Source organism: Quercus lobata, chromosome 12, assembly GCF_001633185.2.
Source record: "Quercus lobata isolate SW786 chromosome 12, ValleyOak3.0 Primary Assembly, whole genome shotgun sequence".
Classification (NCBI taxonomy): domain Eukaryota; kingdom Viridiplantae; phylum Streptophyta; class Magnoliopsida; order Fagales; family Fagaceae; genus Quercus; species Quercus lobata.
In genome coordinates, this window is record NC_044915.1 from 30,635,859 (window position 1) to 30,659,482 (window position 23,624).

Genomic DNA, 23,624 nt, shown 5'->3' on the forward strand with positions numbered 1-23,624 from the left:
CCTGCATAATTCCCCTTTGTTAAAGAAATTATACTGCTATAAAGGTTTTTCACAAGACCTGGAAGAAGATTTATGCAGCAGAAAGGCGACTGCAAGAACAAAATGGGAACAAGTAGCACAGACAACAGTAACTAGTATTGTTCAAAATGATGTGAAAATTATAGTTTAAAAAGTGGTCTGAAAATATGTGTTTAAAGTACTCGTAATGCAAAAAATGTATTTGTATTTTATTTTATTAATAATTATTAGAGGAGAGAGAATTTTCCACTCTATTTCCGGTTAGTCTTCTTTGGTTCTTTTTCTTCCTCTTCAGAAAATTTCTTCCTCCTCTTATTAAAAAAAAAAAAAACCACAATCATTTTCTAAAAAAGACCCAGGAACCCACTCTCATTACTCTCCTTAAAAATTAACAAATCCTTTGCAAAAAGAAAAGAAAAGGAAGAGAGAGAGAGAGATGAGATGAGAAGTAATGGAGGTGAAGAGAGATAAAGAAATCTGAAAGTGGAGAGAGAAGGAAGTGTGAAAAAGAAAAAAGAAAAGAAAAAAAGAAAAGATGAGGTGTGCAGCGTCAGCGTATGAAAGAGAATTGTAATTAGGTCTTATCAAGTGGGTTCTACACTTTTCTAAATATTTACAAAAATGCCATTAAACAATGTTATTTGAAAACTAAAAACTTTTATAGATAAGTTCTCTAAATACAGTGTTTAAACACCCTAAATTGAGAATCGTGATTCAAACATTCCTAAAAAAAACACTCCTACCAAACACACTTTTTTTGGGCCCACAGTTTTCAGTGTTTAGGCACCCTATTTGGTAAGCAATCTAAACAACAATTTTCAGTGTTTAAACATTGAAAACTATTGTTTAGAATCGCTTTTACTAAACAGGCCTAAGCACCCGGAAGTTGGTTCTCAATATCCTAACCAAGCCACTTGTCAGGGCAAAGAATATGGGGAAAGGAAACATTCAAAACTCAATCTTAAACCCCAGTGAGCAACAATAAGGATAAAGTTTAGGCACAGTTTTTTAAGGGTAGCGTTCCTTGGGTTTCCCAATTAAATTCTGCATTGGCCATTATACCAAAATTGTATTTAATTGTCCTTAGGGAAAGATAGCTCGTTATGTGTTGTATTGGGTAATACAGTCATATAGTTAAATTTTATTGGAAAAAAATAAGGTACAACACCGAAATAGTTTGAATTTTGCCCGAGCAATAATATCTACCACCCCTTCTGTTCTGTGGCACATCCCCCTCTTCCAAGAAGAAAAGAAAAAAAGAGGGAGAAAGGGAAAGTATAACAGGTTTTGTGCTTGTTTAACCTTCACAGCCCTTAATCATGTAGTTAGTCAAGGAAAATTATCGAAAAAATTCGAACAATAAAAGATTTCAAAATTTTATTATGAAGAATTGGGTAAATGTTGCTACAATTGTACAGGTGTAAGAATAAGTACTTGGTAAGCAGGTATGGAGGGGTCAAAAATCTCATCCGTTTACAGAGCAACTAGAAATAAAAAAGAAAAACTATACTGGATTTTGTCTAGGGGATCAAAAAGGCAAGTTCTCCACTGCAGTCAGTAACCCATTAGCCATCCGTGATGCCACTGTGACTGCCCCAATTGCTTAACCTACAAACAAAAAAATGCAATTAAGTAGCAATCAAGTTAACTCTTAATGCATAAAAATAGAAGACCCAATACAACGTATTAACCACCAGCCTATTCCCACAACTGCTAGTTACAATTATGGATCAGGATTAGAAATATTTTTAAACATATGCTAGATGTCTTAGTATCTTGAGCATGCACCAACGCAAGCCACTTTTACCATTGGACACATGCCCATCCCTTGCTTCTAAGAACGCTATCAGTTGTGATGCCAGAATGTTTTAAACACTACCAGACAGTAAGACTGAGCATAAAGTGTTAGCTTTGGTTTCAATACTGGCCAGTTAACTCCAGAAGAATTTCTCTCATGGATGGTTGAAAAAAAGACGTACGCTATATCAAGCTTTCAAGAGAGTGGCTGGCTCATGAATAAATATTATAATATCATTAAGAAATTAGAAGTACCATATTACTCTCGCTAATACATACCTTTCTTGACACTAATCCATTGGGAGGAAATTACCATTTCATTGACATATAAATTGAAGTTCTATATCTCCATTTAGTTTAATGAGGTAGTGTAATGAGTAACTTACCTGTAAGATGCAAATGTGCTATCACTGATGGTATGAAATTACACTCCCTCCGCCCTTTTGAAAAAAAAGCTTAAGCTATTCCTGGTATGAACATAAATCAATGGTTCACATATTTACATGGACAGCCTCTGTCAATCGAGAAAATAAAATGAGTTAGAGGTGAATGTAGAACAGTATGGTCAAATCATTTTTTTTTTCAAATCAGAGTGCCACAAACCTTTAAGGAAAATAATCTGGAAATACTGTTCTGGTAGTTTACACGGTTATAACTGTAATTTATTTTCTGCTATAATTTTTTTTCTGACTTATTCTTGCTTGTATCTATCAACAACAAAGAGAGACTCATTCCCAACTACAATAAGAAACTATTGAAGACCACCTGCACATATGAAAAAATTCAAGTCAGAAAGAAACAAAAAATTGATGGAAAAGAAAGGAGTGATGTAAATAAAGTAGCCTACCTGAGACTGCCATTTCTTTTATGCTCTTTACATAATTTTTGAAGTGTCTGCAGGTAAACCAATATTGCAAAGTTCATGCACATGCTGGCAGCTCATCCTTAAGTTGTCTCCAAATAAAGTAAATATCAAATTGACAGGGCAGAAAAACTATATCTTCCTTAAAGAAGAGAGAAGCCCAACAGATTGCAAGTTCCGGTATAAAAATTCAAATACCCCACAGCTATTATATCTTGAACAACAATCCCCAAGGCTCATATATCCACATAAATCTAAAATCTCAGAATCATTTTGGCCAAAGACTTAATTGGTAACAGATCACTCTTCCTCAATTTGCCCCTTGTTCAATTCCGAAAGCAGATGCAGCCCCTTAAAAATACATTGAAGATGCCATTATTCATCTTGTATTTCAAACATGTACAGAGAGCACTAACTTCACAAGTTGGTGATGACCAGCCTCTCAACAGAACTATCATGCAGTGTGGCAGAGAGATCCAGGTCAAACCTCTTTTCTTTTTTCCTTAAAGGCTTATACACAGGATATACTAACCCAAATAACTTTCTTTCAGGGTCGAATTGTCTCCACAACAACTTTCGATTCCTTCAACGGCTAATGGTTTCCATTGCAAGCTTTACCAAACGTAGTAATCCCTCTACATCATGGAAGTTAAAATCAAGAGCCCTTTTAATGGAAGACATACTCTCCCCATTCTTGGTCTCACCCAAGCTTACATTAGCAGCTGCAAAAGCAATCCGTGATTTCCTTGAGGCTTCCATTGCAAAATTTACATCTTGTGCCTGCATATAATCACATTTGATCATGTAATGCTCATATGTAATATAGTGCATGGTGTAGAACAGCATCCTAGTAGATATAATAGCCATTCTATTATAGGAAAGATCATAAATTATTAATATTTTATACACACAATCTGATTCATTAAAAAATAATATATATATTTTGATATGTATGTTATAAGTGTATCATAATGTTGTCTTATCATATGATACAATGTACATATCTTATGATAGGGTGTATGTTATAAGTGTATCATAATGTTAGTCTTATCATATGATACAATGTACATATCTTATGATATGGTGTATGTATCAGCCAATTCACTCAACAAGCTTGATTTACATCACTTTTATTCTCCCTTTTTTTAATACTTTAAATTGTTTCTTAAAAAGAATCTAATTTAACTGTTAAAGTTGGGACATTAGAATGTTCATTGTTAGTTGCACATAGGATTTCTAAATTTAATATATACTTTACTGTACAATTAAAAATGGTTGAGAGGTCTCATAAAGGAAAAAAGGTAGAGAAGTGTAAAATTGGAACATGTTGTACACGTTATTATAAGTAGTAGAAGATACATAACATATATTTAAAGAGCAACACATTATAAGTCATGTGATGTTATTAATCCAATGCATATTATGTCATTGTCATCGTATAGATGTGTTTATAATATATATACACTTGGTTCAAATTACATTTGATGTAACTTTTAGCAATGTTACACCTTTGATTCTTTTTATTGAATTTGTATTTTGAAAAATTCACTATTGGATTACATTTTCTTCTTACACTCTCCATCATTGCCAAATTTTAAATCAATCAAAGATCAATAGCTATATCGTCTATAAAATTTTTAATTTTAAAGATTTTTGCAACTTAAAATTTTGCATAAAATATGAGTTTATAGATTAAATAGTAAATAGCATTTGATTAATTCATATGTTAGCATGCGTGTTAAGAATAAAGAGAAAATGTAATTCAATGGTGGGATTTTCAAAATATTTATCCAATAAAAATTTATTAGATTGTGTAACATCAAGAAAAAGTTATACATAGTGTAGCTTCATCTTGACACACGCACACACGTGCACAGAATTGTGAAAAATGAAATTTTTTAATATTTTCTTTAATGAATTATCATATAATTGACAAAAAAGAGAGTAAAATGTCCAATATGAATCTCCAAAAGAATATAATAGAGGCTAAAAATAATGAGTGAAAGGAGAAGGCAACATGAATGCTTTATTTTCATTATATATGTATATAATTATCCTATAAAAATAGGGATGGACCCAGGATTTCAAGTTAGGGGGCTGGAGTATAAGGAAAAAAAAAAAAAGTGCTATGTTCACAACATTTTCACAACAAATCCTAGATAGTTAGTTGTTACTGTCTCTAATTTGAACCCATTACTAAAATTACTTTTTTTACCCACCAATAATACCTAGTAACAACCTGCCACTGCAGCTTATCTGTTGTTAAAATGTTGTGAACATAGTATTTCTAAAATAAAAATATTAAAAAATAAGCATCCATATCTTTTGGGCACTGAGGTTTTACATGAGTTTGGGTTGGACTAGATTGGGCTGATGATTTTGGAGGGGAGATGGGCCAAGGTACAGAGACGAGGGGCCTAAATATATATATATATATATATTGCTGAAAATATGCCTAATATATATATATATATATATTTTTCATAAGCCCGGGGGCCGGGCCCCTTGGGCCCCCCCCTGGGTCTGTTTCTGTATAAAAACTAAAAAGATATAATATTTTATTAATTTTAAATGTGTCTGTGTATCTTTTTTTTTTAATGACTAATTAAAATAATGTGTTTGTGCATCTTACGATACACATTGTAAAAAAATTAAAATTGATTCTTGATATAATTTATGATTTAAGAGCTATAGGCAAGATTAAGCTATTAACTTGATCGTGGTTCAGATGCATGTTATGCTGTCCGTCCATGCAGCACTGGGCACATAGTGAACACACACAAAAACAGCAAGATGCTTTTGCATTGAGGGTAATGAATATTCTGCAACAATTAAATTTTATGCACAAGATTAATGTTCACTTACAAAACTAAGTAATCGTGTGAAGTTGATACGATTTCGTGCAGCAATGACATGGTTTCCAGCAACTTGGGGAGAACCAACGCCCTTGGACAAGGTAAGCTTGTCCACTGTGGTTGAGTTGTTTAAGTTGTCCAGATCAGAGGCAGATGAAGAAGGAGACTCACCTGAATAATGCAACAAGAGGAATGACATCAGGTAACAACAAGATGTTACTAAAAGTCTCCTTTAGCATCAGTTCAGTGAAATGTATAATGATTGAAAAAAGCTTGCTAAAGGAATAGAAAACAAGCATTTACATGACAAAAATAAATCCCCGGGGAGGGGGGGGGGGGGTGTTGTTGTAATATAATAGTGATAGCTACAATTAGAGCAACCCTTGTGGCCCTTGACACAAGCTCTGTTTTCAAATGTGGAGTTTTAGGGAAGTAAAATAATGCATGTACCACTCCACCAATTAGACAAGCCAAATTTACAAAAAGTATTCTTGCCAAAAGAGAGTGGCTAGCAATGTGCCTTTATCAAATTGGATTTTTCAAGGATATTAGCCATTGGATCATTTATACTACTCTATCATAAAGTTACTCTAAATTGTGTGTGAAATATACTTCAAGTTGTGGAGAGCTTGGGATTTCAAGCTACAAGGAGCTCATAGCATAGTAACTTTAAGACATAAATAATAACCAACAGACAATTTATTTCCACAAATAACTGACAGCTTTACTAGATCATGACATTAATCTAAATTACCAGAAGGAATCATTTGTAGAGCCGTCTGCAACTCAAGGCGATCTCTGCTTGCACTAGCATGTGAGAAATTTATTACCCTCATATAAGCCACCTCCATGCATTTGTAGGCCAGAGAAGCAGTAGCCATGTCTTTGGATTTCTCAAATTCATGGGCACAAAACCTATTTGATATAACAGATAATCAAAAGGACAGTGGCACAAAAACTCCAAATGCCCATCCAAATTCCACAAAAATCAACACATTTAGAACAAGATTAATAGTAAGACAACGAAGTTCCAGATAGCAGCAACATTATTTGCATCATCCAACTTAAAAAGGCAATAACCAAATGAAAGGACAGTTGAGAAAGCTTCACTAAGAATGAAGATATCCATAGAGATGAATCCCAAATTCTGAGAGACAATATCCTTAAAACCTCACATCAAACTCCTCCTATATTGGGTCAGGTCCCAAATCTGACCCACAATCGGCATGGTGAGTGAATACATGCAAGGGATACAACTCAAAAAGGATGTGATTCAAAATACCATGAATGACAAGGCTCAATCCATTAAGAATTTTTTTTAAGGCACAAAAAACTGACAAGGAAAAAGCCATGAACAGTTTTGACAAAGTTTGAGTGATGTCACAATCAAGGGAAGAGCCAGGAGGGGGATTACAAGGGGAGGAATAACTATATAAAATAAAGGGTAGGGGAAAAATAGGAAAATAAAGAAACAAGAGCATTATTGAAGATTAAAAAAAAAAAAAAATTTACTGTTACCTTTTAAAAGTGATAAAAAGAATGTAATCATCTATTCTTCATCATAAAAATTAGTATATAAGGAATAAAATATTATATACTAAAATCCAGAAATTAATTACATTTACAAGTAAAACTCTAAAGTTCAAAAGTTTTAGGCGTGTTTACACAGTTTAAAATTGTTATAGTTTGATCATTTTATGAGTTTTAACAGAAAGTCACTTGAGCCATACTTGAGGTCTATCTAATTACTAAAAAAAAGTCACTTGAGCCATAATTGAGGTCTATCTAATTACTAAAATCATTCCAAAATGGGAATTATAAGTGGTTTTTTACTTATGAAAAATTGCAACACAACTATCATATATAAAAAACCCCTAACAAATCAACACAATATAATGGATACACTATCATTTATGGGTTTTCTGATATTAAAAATACTGTTTAATATTATTTTTTGATAATCAATATTTCCTTTTTCATCAATTCTGTAAGAGTTAAACCCTTGTGAGCCATTAGAATATCCAGACTCATTTATTCCCTTTGAATAGGGGATGTAGCAATATCTCTTGGATTTATTAGTCTAAGCAGGAGACAATATACTTTGATGTTATTGATTATTCTTTGATTTAAAGAATCATCCCATCTCAAAGGCACTTTGTTGTCCAAGTTGATCTTGAGCACCATACATACATGCATGCATATGCATGTGTATTTGCATATGCCTGTGTGCACCTAGAGACATACGTGAGTTATAAATTTGCCCCCCTAAAGTCAAATATTGACTCCGTCACTAGTCAATGTTAGAATAACAGTTAATTGATAATTTCACTCTTTTCTATTAGCTTAAGCTATTGTGACAACTAGTATTTAAGAAAGCGTCCTTAGTTCAAACTTTGTCTCCACTCTACCTCCCATTTAAAGTTTAAAATGCCCCATGTTGTGCCTACATATTGAGGGAGAGTCTGGTCCACACATGAAGAGAAGTGTTAATATAATGTTAAAAGTCACCATTTCCTATCAATTTAAGCTTTTGGGATAAATCAGTTAACCCAGGTTGGAATAGGCAATTTTGGGACAAATGGCATTTTATCAGTTACAAAGCATTAGGTTATGTGGCATATAAAACTTAGTTAAGGCAATTTGGAGTAGGTACTTTTGAATTCCTATCTGGGAATGAAAAAACAAGTACATACTCATAGTGTTCAAAATTCTATGTCCTGCTGCGAATATGTTTCTTAAACAATGACTGCAAATTGTAACTTTAATGATCAACATCAGAAAAGGAACACTCCAACTCCCCTCTCTCCCCCCCCACCCCCGCGCCCAAAAAAAAAAAATGATAACTAGTAAATCCCAAATTCCATGCTTTATGTTTTGACTTACTCGCATAGTTTTGCAGTGGAGCTATACACTGGCTTTGATTGAATCATCTCGTTATGTTTGGAACTCTCACCGTTGCCAGATTCTAACAAAGAGGCTCCATAAAGAAACTTGAGGGCCGCCTCAAAGTAAAGTCTCGTGCTATCAAGATTTGACCCCGAGTTCTGCAAAAGATAACCAATACTACTAAGTGGGACAGCCCGGACAGGATAATGAGCAGTAATAGCTGAATTGGGCAAGGACAGTAAAAACCTTAAGGCGATCAGCCAAATGTTTTAGATCTTTAGCCTCTTTCAGAGCATTGGTAGCAGCCTGGTTGGAGGAATCTCTTCTAGCTGGACTAGGGGCGTCAAGTTCCCTGGCCTTCTGTCCATTGGATGTGGGATGTCTTGAACTGGTATGCTGAGTTCCATTCTGTTGATCAGCCTTTCTTATCTGTTTTTGCGACTTTAATGCATCATCACCTTCAACGGCATCAACTGTCAAAATATCTGCTCCATTTCCTTTGTGGGACCCAGTTACTGGTCTGGGACAACGATTAAGTGTCTCAATGTGAGGTCCTCCAGTGGGTGGTAATGGTAGTGACTTCCCTCTCCCAGAAGCTAGTCCAACTTGATCAGTTTTATCATAAGGGAACCTCTTCAAAGATCTTTCACCATCAGAGTCTTGCAGATGATTTTGCTTTGTTGTAGACAATGCATCCTGTCTGCATTTAGAATCTACTTTGTTATGTGAACCATCATGCTCTCCAAAATTTAACTGGCTCTCTCTTTTGCTGCTCTCACTTGGTAATTTTCCTGCAGAATCTTTCTTACTGACATATCTGTTATCAGTTTCATCAGACTTGACTCCAAACTTCTCCTGTAACTGGTTTTTACCATCACTAGGTTTTACTTCATGGAAAGGTGAGTGATCTTGACGGTCACTGAGAGATTCAGAAATCTTGGACTTACCCACTTCAAATTCAGTTTTAGAACTTCGGTTTTTGTCCTTCATCCGTGAAGAGGACCCCTTTCCAGACTTCCTTGGACGAGACTCATTAGCATGAGGATGACTGTTGATCTGTCTTTCTTCATCATGGCATTGATTTGAAGACTGTGGTTTACTAGGATATGGATCATCGTGGCCTAAATTATGGACACCATCATTCATTAAATGGTTGTTTGTGATATCAGGAGAAGGCACAATATCAGCCCTAGCTCTATTACCTGATACGTGATTAGCCACTTTGAATGTTTTGTCCTTCCTTTCTGTCCCAGAACGATCACTCCCATCATCTTCACCATCTAAGCATCTTCTTGGACTACCTACAGCAGAGAGACCAGCATCCTGATGGTCATCTTTCCCCTTGAGACCCCTACTTGCTGATGTAAGCTTATCTGGATTAGAAATTCTCATAGGTGAAGAAGAAACTGATTCTACTGGTGAGCCTTTCAGTTCCTGGAAGCTGGATTTTGTTTTATGGGAACCAGAAACTTTAGAAGAGCTTGAAGTGGCTGCATTGGAAGGCTGTATAGATCCCAAATCCCTCCTCAAAGAATCCATACCATCCAAGCTTCGCTGAGATAGATTGCTCCCTAGATCTTGCCCAATTTGCTGGTTCTTTGAATGACTACCTTTTTTGTCTGTTCTACCACTGTCCCTACTTGTACTGGACTCTTTCCCCTCAGACTTAGATACCCTGGCCTTCTTTTCCTTCCTGTAGTCATTTTCTTTGAACTCCCCCTTCACTTTCCTCTTTTTAGCATTTTCTCTAGTATCAGAGTTTCCCATTTCCAAGGATCCATTATCCAAGGAAACTGGAAGTTTGTGTTTTGGCTTTTTATTAGAAACATGTACCCTGTCATTTACATCATCCCTTGAATCCTGATATGAAGAGTGCCCATTATATCGATGCTGATCCTTCTCAGACGATGTAGTAGGAAAACCACTACTTGAGCTAGGACCTGTTTTCCCTGTGGGCTCACTGTGGTCTGACATCCTGTCTTCATCATTAAGATGCATACCTTCACTCTTCAATTTCTTGGAAGCTCTAGAACTATCTTGATCACTATTATCCCTTCTGCTTTTCATCTTTAAATTCTTGGTATCACCTGTGTGCATGTTTTGACAAGAAGTTACTTACATAATAATAAATGATGACAAAGTAAACAACGACAAAAAAAACTCCTCGCTTCAAATACAATACCTCCATCAGAATAGTTGTCACATACTTTATGGTTCTCTTTATGTTTTTTTACAGGTAAGTCACTGGACTTGCTTAGCTGTTGAAAATCAGGATCTCCCATCAGAGGAGATTGGTTAACATCATTTAGGCTCCTACCTTTCACCAACGCCTGCAAGTTTTTCTCCATCGAGTTTGACAATTGAGAGGGGCCATCTTTATATGTTGCATCTGATGTTTCTTTTAATCCATCTTTCTTCTTTCCACCAGAGGGCATAACATGCAAACCAATATTTTTGTGGTTTTGGTCAAGATGCCGAACATTAGCAAAGGTTACTCCGGCTATAGCTCCACCAGGATTCCTATGCAGATTAGTTTGACTTTCAGGAGCAGCTTGGTACAGTGCGACAAGAGCTTGTGTTGTTTCCGCCTCAGTAAAGGTACACCGATTCATATTCATTCCAGGCCTAAAAAAATTTGTAGTAGGTCAAGCACCAGAGAGAGAGAGAGAGAGAGAGAGAGAGAGAGAGAGAAAGAGTGAGTGAGAGAGAATCAAAATAATAGTGGAATAGAACTTACAGCCAGTCAAGCATGCTACATATCCACTTCTCAGGTAGGTCTTTAGGGCTTCTACCAAATGGAAGAAGCCGCCATGTTTGACACTTGTCACACATGACCCAAGTGTCTCGATCTATCACTGAAGGAGCCCCTGTTGCAGGAGCTATATCAGAAATGGGCCCATAGGATGGACCTACATTTGAAATTGAAATTGCTTTAGGATAAGCGTCTACTGTTGGTAGCTTCTCAAATTTCCTACCACTCGATCTTTCATCTGATGCATTTTTAATGGCAGTCACATGATTCTCAATGGCCTCAAAGTCCTTATCTTCAGAAGGCAGTTCCAATGATTCCATTTGGTTATCTTCTTCTTCTGATCCCCCAAACAAATCTCTATATCTATCTCCAGCTCTTTCAAGATCCTTCTGTGATTTGAAGTCTTCCATTTCACTTTTAGATGTCAAATAGTCCACATGAGTGCTCTTTTTTATTTTGGGCACTGAAGAGGGAACCCTCAAGCTTACTTTTGGAACCTCAGTGGCTACGGTGCCATTACTTTGACTTCCCTTTGATTTCTTCTTACTCCCATTAGAAGGATGCTCCTTCTCAGGAGGCAATCTAATACTGTCTGGTTCATGGACAGTGGCCTTCTGATTAGCCTTCTCCTTGGAAGGATCCGAGAGTTTAGAGTTCAGAGCTTTTCTTCCCTTAGAAACATTTGAATCAGATTTTACAGAGTCGTAACTTTTCTCTCCATTGGAATGGGCAACTTTTTTAGAATATACTGAACTGTCATCGACTGAACTTGCTTTCTTATCTTCCCAAATCTTTCCAGCTGAACCCACCTTCGACTTCTCAAACCACCCATCCTCTTGAGTGAATGTTGGCCCCAAAGTTTCCTCCTTTGCTGTATTAGAGAAGTCTTTGTCCCTTAGTACATCGTTATTGGCTTCCCCTAACACATCAGAGTCCCTATCTTTACCTCTTGGTATGTCATCAACAACAGAATTTGAATTAGATAGAAGTGGTAGTTTTAGAGTATTACAAAGAAGTTCCTCATAATTCAATATGTCAACATCACGTTCCTTCCGTAATATAAATCCATTGCCCTTCTGAGCATCCTTACTATCGCCAATCTTCAATTCCACTGAAATATCATTCCGCTTCATAGAGTTCTTCTTCTTCTCTTCTATCACTGTCCCATCAACCTTTCCTGAATCAGACCCACTTGGTACCACGTTAGAATTTTCCGCACCACCCCTGATCACAGGCATATGTCTATAATCTTTCGTAAGCTTTTCCTTCATGGTCAGGTGAATCAGATCATGGGAAAGAGGTGATAATAGTAGATCCCCGTGCACTGGAAAGGATGTCATAATCTGTTTCAACACAATGAAACAAACACATTCTAATTTCTTTCATGCACATTATGGAAAAGAAAGTAGGGATGATAAATTACGGGGAGTCAGGGAGATTATTCACCTGAAGAATACTGGTGGGAGATTCGCATGGGCTATCTTGAGGCTCTCGGGACATCCCTTCACTTCCTGAAGGGCTGTCATTCAATGACGATGATGGTGAGACATCAAGACCAAGACCACTGTAGATTGCAGCATTTTTTTTTGTTGACAAGTTATCAGAACCCACTTTGATTCGAACCTTCAGTGTTTTCTGGTCTGATAAATTAGTAGATTTCTTGTTCTCAATTTCATATCTATGAGTGACATCCTCAGCACGAATTGATGGCATTCCAGCATCCTTTTTGACAGAGTCCTTCATTGATGGTGCCTTCAATAAAGGCAATGGTGTGGAACTAGTAGAAACTGGTACAAGTCTCACAGATTGAGGTGCACTTGAAGAAACTGAAGAGTTTTGATGGCTACCCTGTGTAGTGACTCAAAATTCTTAATTAGAAATTCTCAGATCAACGATAAACCAGTCATAAATTTCTCATTTAAATATAAAGAGATTACAAAAATTAAATGGTATAAATCATATGCTTAAAAATCTACCTCCAATAGTGAATTGTTGGGAGATCTAGCTGTGCCGTTGTTCTGAACTTTTGGAGGAGTCCTGGGATGAGACCAAACTGGAGATCGCTGATAGGTAGGTAAAAATGAGCCATACCCTCCAAATTTTGCCCCTGCCACAATTACATAATTCCCAAATTATTGACGTCAGGGGACAATAAAAAATTAATGTTTCCATCAAGCTTGAGAGAGAGACAGAGAGTTCTGTTTTTCCTTGACTTACCCAAATTCTCCGCAGAAACCCCACCTTCAAAATCCTTTTGAAAATGTCCCAAAACATTTTGAAGTTTCTCACCCTTAAGAAAATAAAGAAGCTACATATTATACGATCCAAATATACATATGGGAAATAGAAAAACGAAAGATGAATCAAAAGACAGTGAAATTGGGCTTAACACATCATAAGAGCTTTAGATAGTTTGTAAAACTAGCAGCTATTACATTACTTCCTTAAAGAACTTACACTTCATGACCCTACAATTAATTAATTCTCTCTAAATCTCAAAATCTATATTCAGAAAGTTCCCATAATGCTGTCAAAGCTTCCACAGATAAATCTCAGTAAGCTTAAATACATATCCCTACAATTCCCTCTTATCTCCTTGTTATAAAGGACAGAACATGGATTTAATGATTCCAACATTCTTAAAGAGTACTCGAAAATACTACTTTCCCAGCTAACCAAAAATTTCATTGGAAAACCATTACTGACGAACTCAACTACTCAAGAGCTAAACCTTATCCTACCATGACCAATTACTTTTGCAGAAGAAGATTAAGTCTTTGCATTTACTGAACAACTTAAACAGCATTGCCATTGATAAAAATAAAAAAGGATACTTCGCTCTATAGTTGATCAAGCTGAATTCACAAAAGCCATATTTGCACTTCAACAAACAAACACTAAGTACTCATAATTTCCTATAATTTCCTTTTCCTTTCTTTTTCTGCTCTGACCATAGATTCTTAAATCCAACCACATTAAAAAACCAAGCACAATTTAAAGTAACAAAGTTGAGTGTCCAAAAAAAAAACCTTAAAAAACAATCAAAGTACACACACAATCCAATCAAAATCTACAGCTTGGATCTAACACTCACCAAATAAAGTCAAACACAACCAATCTAGTACCTCCAGAACATAACATAAAACAAAATACACCAAAAACTTGTAGGAAGCAAAAGAACATGTAAAAATCCTTACAATGTAAGAGAAAGCAACATCAGGGTCGATGCTTGGATCGTATTCTTCATTGTCGTTTCTGTAAGAACAAGCCTCCCCTTCTTCAAGCTCAGTCTCCTCCATCTCTCTCCCACCACCAAACCTTAACTCTAGCCCCTTCCTTGCATCCCCAACAGAAATCATTCACCAAAAAAAAAAAAAAAAACCAGAAAGAAAAAACTTAAAATTCAAACCCTCAAACTGAGAGCTCCATCCTCACAACCTCACATCCAATTCCAAAACTCTCTCTGACCCATTTCACAGAACCAAAAACCCACCAAAACCCACCAAGGATTCCCTCTAAAACAATCAAACTCAACCCCGATCACAAATCACACCCTCCTTAAAAAAATACAAATTTAACAACTTTGAATAATTCAATTCTTGAAAATAAACCAAAGATCAAAACTACTCAATTTAAAAACCCAATAAAAAATATCTATCTCCCTCTTTTCCTTTTCTTTCAACGCTTCCAGCTTTGAGATCGTTTTAGCTGGAATCGAATTTCATAGACTCTCCCTCTCTCTCTCTCTCTCCTCTCTCTCTCTGGTTTTGGTGTAAACAGCAGCCTTGTTTTTTTTATTAATTTAATTTTATTATATATATATTTTTTCACTCTTTCTCTTTGTAGGAAAATTATTTCTACAGAGAATTGGACCGATCTTAGCCAGAATGGACAGAGTAAACAAAGTATATTTGTGGGAATATATTTTTAGGATTACTATTTTAGCCCCCCCTACTTTTATGTTTTTTTTTTTTTTTTTTTCAACAGTGTCCTGTCTGAGAATTGTAAGGATTTGATAACATTAACCGCTTTCTATGGCGCGTGTTGCACGCGCTATTATTACTCCTATTTGTTTGGGCTAAAGGATAATCAATTATTATAAGCTGGTACAAATGCAAGATTCTTATAGGCTCTGAGTATATGATTATATGGTAAAATTTCTTTGGTGGGTTTGTTGGAGTTTTATTCCTGTTGGACTAATAAATGGTTTTGGCTAAAAGTACTTACAACATTTTTACTTTATTTTCACAACAAATTTTAGATGGTAGATTGTTATTGACGGTTATTGGCAAGTAAGAAAATAGTTTCAGTGGTGAATTCAAATAAAAACTAATAACAACCAGCTACATAGTAGGATTTATTGTGAAAATGTTTTGAAAATATTGTGTATAGCATTTCTCTAATACAAATAATTTGACTTTTTTTTTGGCTTTTCGCTATTTTTGCTGAGAATGAATAATAGTTGGAATTAAATTATCAGTATTATTCTTATCCCCTAGTGGTCATGGGCTCACTCCTAAGGGTTTGGGAGGTAGAGGTTCTAGGTTCAAATCTCGCAATGGGAAGCGCTTGGGAAATTACTCCATACTCTCAACTCATGCTCACTAGCACTCTTGATGGGGCTGCATGTATAGTTATGACTCATCCGGATTCTCTGTTCCCGCAGGCTTGGACCCATTAAATAGAGTGTCACTATCATCATGCCCAAGTGGAAGATGCTAACTCAGGTTGCTCTATTTTACCCAATTTTCTTTAATAAAAAAAGTATTATTCTTATCCCAATAAAATTTAGGATATTCTCAAGTAAGTATCAAGTCTATTACCATATATGAGCTAACTTTAGTTTTTTTTTTTTTTTTTTTTTTTTAAAGTTTTTATTATCATTAAAATCAACAATAACGTAACTGAAAAAAAAAAAAAATCAACAATAACGTGTACTATACATTTCCAACAAAAGTATTGGAAGTGCAACGTTTATAAATCGTAACAGCATCATAAATAACAAACTGACTAGCTTAATGGTGGCCCAATTTAGCTAAGAGCATCAATCTATTACTTACTGCACCTTGTGTAAAGAATGGTGAAGCTAGCTAGTATCAAAGATTCAAAATATCAATGAAGTTGACTTATCAACATTTTCTGTCATCAACCATGAGATTCAACAAACCAACCGCAACAACAAAAAAACCATGAGATTCAACAAATGTTAGCTAAAGTGAGGGGTTTCCAACAAGTAGATTACCTTCTATATATGTGCACAACTCACAACTATTCAACTGTCTCTTTCCATGTTTAGGTATGGTCCATCACAGAGACCCCACGACTCTGTCCTTTTACACATGCATTCCTTTCAACTACTTAGACAATCCCTTTAACCCTTTGATCTCAATCTTCTAGAATTAACCTTCCCTTGCACACAATCTAAGATTTCCCAACGAGGTGCTATTCTAATTGAGGTTGGACCAGCCGAAGGTTTGAAATTTTGTGGTTTTCTAGCAACAAATAATACTTCAACAATAATACAATATTCCACACTTTTTATTGAGGCAAACTGAAACAAGGTTTTGGGGTAGGGTGACTTTGGTTGAGAATATTGTTGGTTGTGGACCTTTGGTTACACCAAAGTGTCCAAATACTAACATAGAGAACACTATGACTACATTGACTAGTTTTAAACTTTTAATATTAAAATTTTACTCGTATATGAGTTCCATCTACTCACATTCTTTACTTAAAATAAAATTTATTATTACAAAAAAGTTACAAATTGATTTGAGTATAAGTACTCGTTGTAGATTCTAGTTTGAAACCATACTTTTTTAAACCTCTCATTTTTTTTTTTTTTCTCTTTTTTTCCTAGGTACAACTTTTTCAAAAGCTTATTTAAAAAATTGAAAAATATAAACTATACCAAGTATAGATGTTACACCGCGCACAATATAGACAAGAAAAATTATGATTAATTAGTCATCGGTGTGTCGGTGCTGCACTCTTTTTTTGTATGTAAAATGATTTTTTTTTTTTTGCAACAAATAATAATAATAGATAATTAAGTGCGTAAAAATTACAAAATAAAACTAGAAGTTTTAATATAAATAATTATTATTTTTCCTTCATAGATGTACTGTTTTTTTTCATTACGCGTCAATATAAGTAATAAATAAATACTTTAATTTCGTTAATTTAATAAAATTTGAAAATTGTCTACTTTTAAGCTTCGTAGATTTAAACTACACATCTCCAACAAATGTTGCTAATTGCTACATTTACCAGGTCAAACTTCAATTTGTTACCTTCAAATTGACAGTACTTCAGAGTCAAATTCCATTTACTAATGTATGAGTTTTTCAAATAATTCCTTCTGTTTTAAGAATAAGCAATTGAATCGTATATTTGTCTTGATTATATTGCGTCAGGCGAAGACTACCATGTTATAAGCTGATGTAATTCCATGATGTGCTTTGCAAGGATTAAAACACAAACTAATTCTTTCTCAAAAAAAACACAAACACACACACACACTAATTAGTAATTATATATATATATAGAGAGAGAGAGAGAGAGTCTTAGAATTATGCTACTGTGCAATAACTGACGTTATGGGAAATTTTATCCACAGTTTTTTTTTTTGAGAATAAATTTTTTTTCCACAGTTGATACATGCTTTTCACATTGTTAGCTAAATGGGTCAACAATTGAGCTGTCCACGTGTGTATATCCATATGACTTGGTATTTGGGATATAATTTTTTTTAAATGTTAATCTATATGGTTTATGGATTTCTAATAACATTAATAGTATACTGTCTATACTATCGTCCATTTGATTCATTTGAAAACAATCAAATGGCGGGTTCAATATTATCAACAAAAAAAAAAAAAAGTGATGGATTTAATGGACCTAATCAAGGATATGTTGGAAATTTGAAGATTCTAAGTTCCATTGACTACACCATTATCTATAACTTTTTAAGGTGTTTCACGAGTATAAAATGAAATAGTTTGATAAAAAATTGTGATATCATTCACTTTTATATATATTTCTTAAAAAAAACAAAATATCATTTTCGAGGTAAACATCATCATATCACTATATTTTACAGACTATATACGAAGTTGCCAAAACAAGATTGTTTAATTAAAATTAGATGTTTTCTCACAAAATATTTTGAGAATCTAAATTTTAAGATAAAAATTAAAATTAGATGGAATATTTGACAGAAACCGACACCAAAACAACTAATAGGTAATAAATGATGGAGTATTTTTCTTTTCTTTTACAAGTCAACTTTTTTTTTTTTTTTTGAGAAACTTTTACAAGTCAACTGATGCAACAATTAGTTGTCTTTATGATCCTTTAATATAATTGAAACTCAGATAAATATTATATATACAATGGGGAACTTTTTATTTTTGGACTTTATTTATTTAAAGAATCATGTACAATTTGAACTTGTGTCATGTGTACACCAAAGCCTGTTCACAAAGCGCGTGCGCCCAAATCCTCAAAATAGACTGCGTTTCAGGAGGCTGGAACCCAAATGTTATTGTCTTACCCGACATGACTTTCTCTATTTTTTTAATTATTATTTATATTTCTATAAAATTTCGTATAATTCGATTTTAATAAATTTATAAATAGAAAATGAAAGACTCATCATTTGTGTATTATATTTGACCCACAAGGAAAATATTAGTATTTTTAATTATTAATTTTGAATATTATTCCTTCTTTTGGACAAAGCTGCCCTTGCGTTTTGTGTGGTTTTGCTGGTGAGGGGTTGAGAAACCTGGCTGTGCAAATTTCATTCTTTTATTATATATAATATATTTTCGTTATCTCCGAAGATAGGGACATAAATTCAATGCAAGCTCATGTGCAGCATAGATTATTATTGCATGCTTTTATCATTTCACATTTGCATGTATTTTACTATTTACCACTGTAATTTTTTTTAATGTCATTTTTTTGCATGATCCACGTGATTATTTTATTTAATTTGTCATGTAGTATGATGATTTCCTTCAACCCAAACACAAAATTTAGAAGATTTTGGCATGGTTTACTAATTATTATTCAGTAGACTTTGAACATTATTCTAATAGGTCATTTAGGATGAAACGACATAGATCATATTCCGCAATTCCTCTCCTTGATTGGATGTGAGTCATGAGGAGAACATTCTCAAACCAAGAGACGTGAGATAATCCTTTTTTGTGCATCTAATTTTTTATGTACTATTTTATAAGACTGGCTCAGTAAAACACCAATTCATTGGCTCTAAAGAAGTGCACTAGTCTCTACCTTCCCAAAAGAGAAAGAAAAGTGAACTTTTATGAAGTTGTTGACTAGTATCATTAAATCATGCCATCCTCTAAGTGAGAGACTTTTGTCTAGTATTCTATGCATTGGATGGGATACAAAATTGATACAGATCATTTTAAGACGCCTGTCATATCTGTATCATGTTTAATATAGAAAAATACTGGATGCAAGCCAAATTCATCCTCCCATTTAATCTAAATAACATATGTTGAGAAAATAAAAGGATGTATTGATTATGTGACTTGTAAATGGTGGATGTCAATATTTTTAAAGCAAGGGGAAAAATGTTCTTAATTCTTATATATTGTTTGAATTTGAATAAAATGATTGCCTTTATTATTATTGTCCATTTTTTTTTTCTTGCTTGGTGAGTAGGAGTATTGTATATAGTCATGCTTAGGGTCATTGCATAATAACATTTTCCTCATTAAGCTTCACAGCGTTCAGTTGGTATCTCTTGCCACCATTAATAAAAGTTATGGAAACTTTACTAAAGTTGTGCAAAAATAATTGAGTAAAACTTAGGTACAGTATTTATGTGCTGTTCTTTAGGTTTTCTTTTTAAGATTCTACAATGTGGATTTTTTCTCATTGGATGGAAGTGTATTTTTTAGTTAAATAGTCACATGGTTAAATCTTAAGAGAAGAACCTAAGGAACAACACCTAAGATACTATACTTAAGTTTTGTCCAAAATAATTTTACACATTTTTTCTCAAATAACTGTTTTTACATATTTAGTAAGGGTTTTCTTGTGCTGCTTATATAGCCGTTTTACATTAAGAAGCGACTATTTAGCCTTTAGAGTCTTTAAACCTATCTGATCGAAATTGGAAGCCTTGATATGCATATATAAAAAGCCACCATGTATATATGCCTCATTTCATGCATTCGTGATATTTTGTATTTTTAATTCTAAACCAACTCCATCCTACCCTGTAGGAGTGTGCTCATAAGTTTATTTTATTTTATATTTTTAAGCGTTTTTAAATTCCATTCGAACAATACACTCAAATTAACATTAAACACTATTAATAGCTACAACTATGGATAATATGGGAATAGAGTTAGATATATTTGAGGGTTTTTTTTTTTTTAATACTATTTTACCAATCATCCTTTTATTTTATAGGCAAAAGTCCAAAAAACAAAATCCAATAGTTTTATCCTTATGAAAAATTAAATCTTATATTTTTAAATTGTCATTTGAAACCCCCAAACTTTCATTGTGGTGCCAAACAAAACAAAGTACAAAACTCCACCTATGGCCTTGGCTTGAAATGGCACATTTAATATTACATGGCTTAACTTGTCAAAAGGATAAAAATATAATTTTTAATACTTTCCCCTATTTTATATAAAATTGTCTTTTGATCCTTTACAAATACTCTTTTATCCTTAATTTATGTTTGGAGAAAATCGACTTAACCAAGCAGTAATGGCAGTTTTAAAATTAGTAGAAAGTAAACACCTAACAATAAAAAGTAAATATTGCTAGTTGTGTTTAGTGACTCTCCTAAGCAAAGACGGAGCTAAGCTTGGACTATGGGGGAAATGGCCCCCCACCCCCATTTAAAATATATATATATAGGTATTAATTTTAGCAATTTTATATACATTTTGCCTCCCTAACAATATTATTTTTCCTAAAAAAAAAAAAAAATATCATTGATTCTTTTAAGAGTAATATTATAGCCACAAACTTTTCTATATATTTTTACAAATTTTTGAGAGAGCAAATTCTTATTGATTTGTATTTGGGTCAACTACTTATATCTTCTTTTACTTACCAATAACCATTCATCACATTATTAATTTATAAAAAGTTTGTATCTTTAACATTTTCCTCCTTTTAAAGGCAGTATAAAATTTATAAATTTAAAATCTAAAACAAAATATACAAACTCAAAAAAATTAGCACAACAACAAAAAATACCAATCACAAATATTAAGCCTAACTAACAAATTTTACCCAAACAAACAACCCAGCCTTTTAAAAAATTTTAAACAAAATAATTTTGTCCTTACCTAGTAGCAAACACATGCATCAAAGACCCCCCCCCCCAAAAAAAAAAAAACCCTTAGCTATGCAGCAAAGTTGGAGGCCGAAATTGTCACACACAACCAACAGTAGAGCCGCCCCCTAACTCCAAATCCTGGCTCCATCATTTCTCTAAGCACATTTGCATAGAAAATATATCCTTTTGTTTGTATCAAGTTCTCAAAGTGTAAGCAAAAAACAAGGATGTTGTTCAACTGTTTGATGTTTTGGAACAATTAACTAATTTAACTCAAGACTAAATCTATTTTTAATTTTTGTGGCACCATATAAGAATTGATGTCTAGTAAAGAATGTTTCCAGCTATAAAAGAATCACTTGTATCACAATCAAGTATATCATCAATGCATTTACTAGTTGGGATACCAAAAAGGCAAAATCAAATAGCATCATAAACTTATTCATTAAAAAAGAAAAAAGAAAAAAAAGAAGAAGGTAAAAATAGCATCATAACTTGCTAATAGTTTGAACAAGATATTATGTCCATCAATCAAAATAAATTAAATTAAATAATGGTCTCAAATAGATCTTAATAACATTTCTGTGTTATGATCACCGCACACTCTTAGTGTAATAGTCACTCCACAAGTATAAGTGGGCCGGAGTTCAAGTTTCCAAGAGAGAGTTTCATACACATATACATTTAAATTAAACTAGAATAGAATTTCTATCTTGTATTAAGAAAAAAAAAACATTTCTATGTTATTAATGCTCAAAACCATATTTCATCCCATAAAATAAAACAAAATGATATGAAAAACCACCGTATATCATGGTGGGGAGACAGTTTGAATTTTATGTTGAATTATACACTTTTCACATAGGAAGAATATATGTTTTTTTTTCCTAATTACATAGGACTATTGGAGGAGTATATGATCCTTATTTTGTATTGATGCGAATAATCTTGTTGATTTTTATTTTTCTAAATGGTTAAAAATACTTACATAATATATATGCTAGTTGAATTTAGCGACTCCTAAGCACATTTGCATAGACAATACAACCTTTTGTTTGTATCAAGTTCTCAAAGTGTAAGCAAAAAACAAAGATCTCAAGGGTTGTTCAACAGTTTGATGTTTTAGAGCAATTAACTCAAAACTAAATATATTTTTAATTTTTGTGGCACCGTTTAAGAATTGATGTCTTGTAGAGAATGTTTCCCGCTATAAAATAACCACTTCTGTCACATAACTTGCTAATAGTTTGAACTCAACTAGATATTACATCCATCAATCAAAATAGATTAAGTTAAAATAATGTTCTCAAACTGACCTTAATAACATTTACGTGCTATTAATACTCAAAAAACATATAGCATCCCTTTAAAAAAAAAAAATTTACTTGCAATATCTAGTTCACTTGCAAGACACTTTTGATACATTCACTTGCAATATCTAGTTCACTTGCAATATCTAGATAAGTGAAAAAGTAAGATGATGGTCCTGGGACTCAAGACACTTTTGATACATTCACTATTTCACTTGCAATGTCTTCTCTTATCGCGTGTCTGTGTGAAGATTTGCCATTTGCATAGAAATTAACAAATGGGATTTGTACTTCCATTATTTAAAATCTCAGTATTTACAAATTTCGTTGTTTGGACAATATGGAAGTGTAAATTTATTGTTTTTAGAAAATCTCATTGTACTCATTTCTTTTTTTTGATGAATTCATTGTACTCATTTCACTACACCATAAACGTGGTAAAAATTATGGCCTTGACCTTTTTCTTGGTACTGAGAAACTCTCTTTTGTTTTCCAAAGCACTCATTTCACTACCATGCCTATGTGGCAAAACTATATGCCTTTCTTTTTTGTTAGTACTCATGACTCATGAGTCATGGCCGAGTTCAAGTCTCCACCACCGCACAGTCAATGCCAGCAATGGCAGCATCATTGCAGTCTTCACTGCCACTCTTTCTTCTTGGTTTGGGGTGAACACTGCCACGATCTCCTGTACTCTATCTTTTGATCAATTCAATCACATTTTCTTCTTTTAGATTCCATTGTCGATTCTACTTTCTTTTTTCGAAGAGCAACGTTAGAGGCATAAAACTTTTTTTTTTCC

General features: G+C 33.8%; 1 protein-coding gene across 2 annotated transcripts; it reads right to left on the reverse strand.

The window, feature by feature from the left end:
• Positions 1–1,382: 1,382 nt before the first annotated feature.
• LOC115971509 lies at positions 1,383–15,043 on the reverse strand. 2 transcript variants are annotated; one of them, XM_031091474.1, is made up of 15 exons: positions 14,368–15,043; positions 13,388–13,460; positions 13,147–13,277; positions 12,617–13,018; positions 11,394–12,513; positions 11,156–11,285; positions 10,601–11,043; positions 8,665–10,505; positions 8,416–8,576; positions 6,287–6,447; positions 5,543–5,703; positions 2,663–3,457; positions 2,419–2,580; positions 2,202–2,329; positions 1,383–1,626 (listed from the first exon to the last, which is right to left on the reverse strand). In XM_031091474.1, exons 1-12 carry the CDS (start codon positions 14,527–14,529, stop codon positions 3,263–3,265), a joined length of 4,980 nt encoding a protein of 1,659 aa, XP_030947334.1. In that variant the 5' UTR covers positions 14,530–15,043; the 3' UTR covers positions 1,383–1,626; positions 2,202–2,329; positions 2,419–2,580; positions 2,663–3,262. The 2 variants fall into 2 exon arrangements, with proteins under 2 accessions (XP_030947334.1, XP_030947333.1); XM_031091473.1 differs by having other exon boundaries at positions 11,156–12,513.
• Positions 15,044–23,624: the final 8,581 nt, after the last annotated feature.

What these genes read in the sequence shown, in the direction of transcription:
- LOC115971509 (XM_031091473.1), bottom strand. Translation starts at nt 14,529, where the DNA reads ATGATTTCTGTTGGGGATGCAAGGAAGGGGCTAGAGTTAAGGTTTGGT. An exon ending in CCAACAATTCACTATTGGAG is followed by an intron (nt 13,019 to 13,146) that starts GTAGATTTTTAA and finishes GTCACTACACAG; the next exon opens with GGTAGCCATCAAAACTCTTC. An exon ending in TGTAGCATGCTTGACTGGCT is followed by an intron (nt 11,044 to 11,155) that starts GTAAGTTCTATT and finishes AAATTTTTTTAG; the next exon opens with GCCTGGAATGAATATGAATC.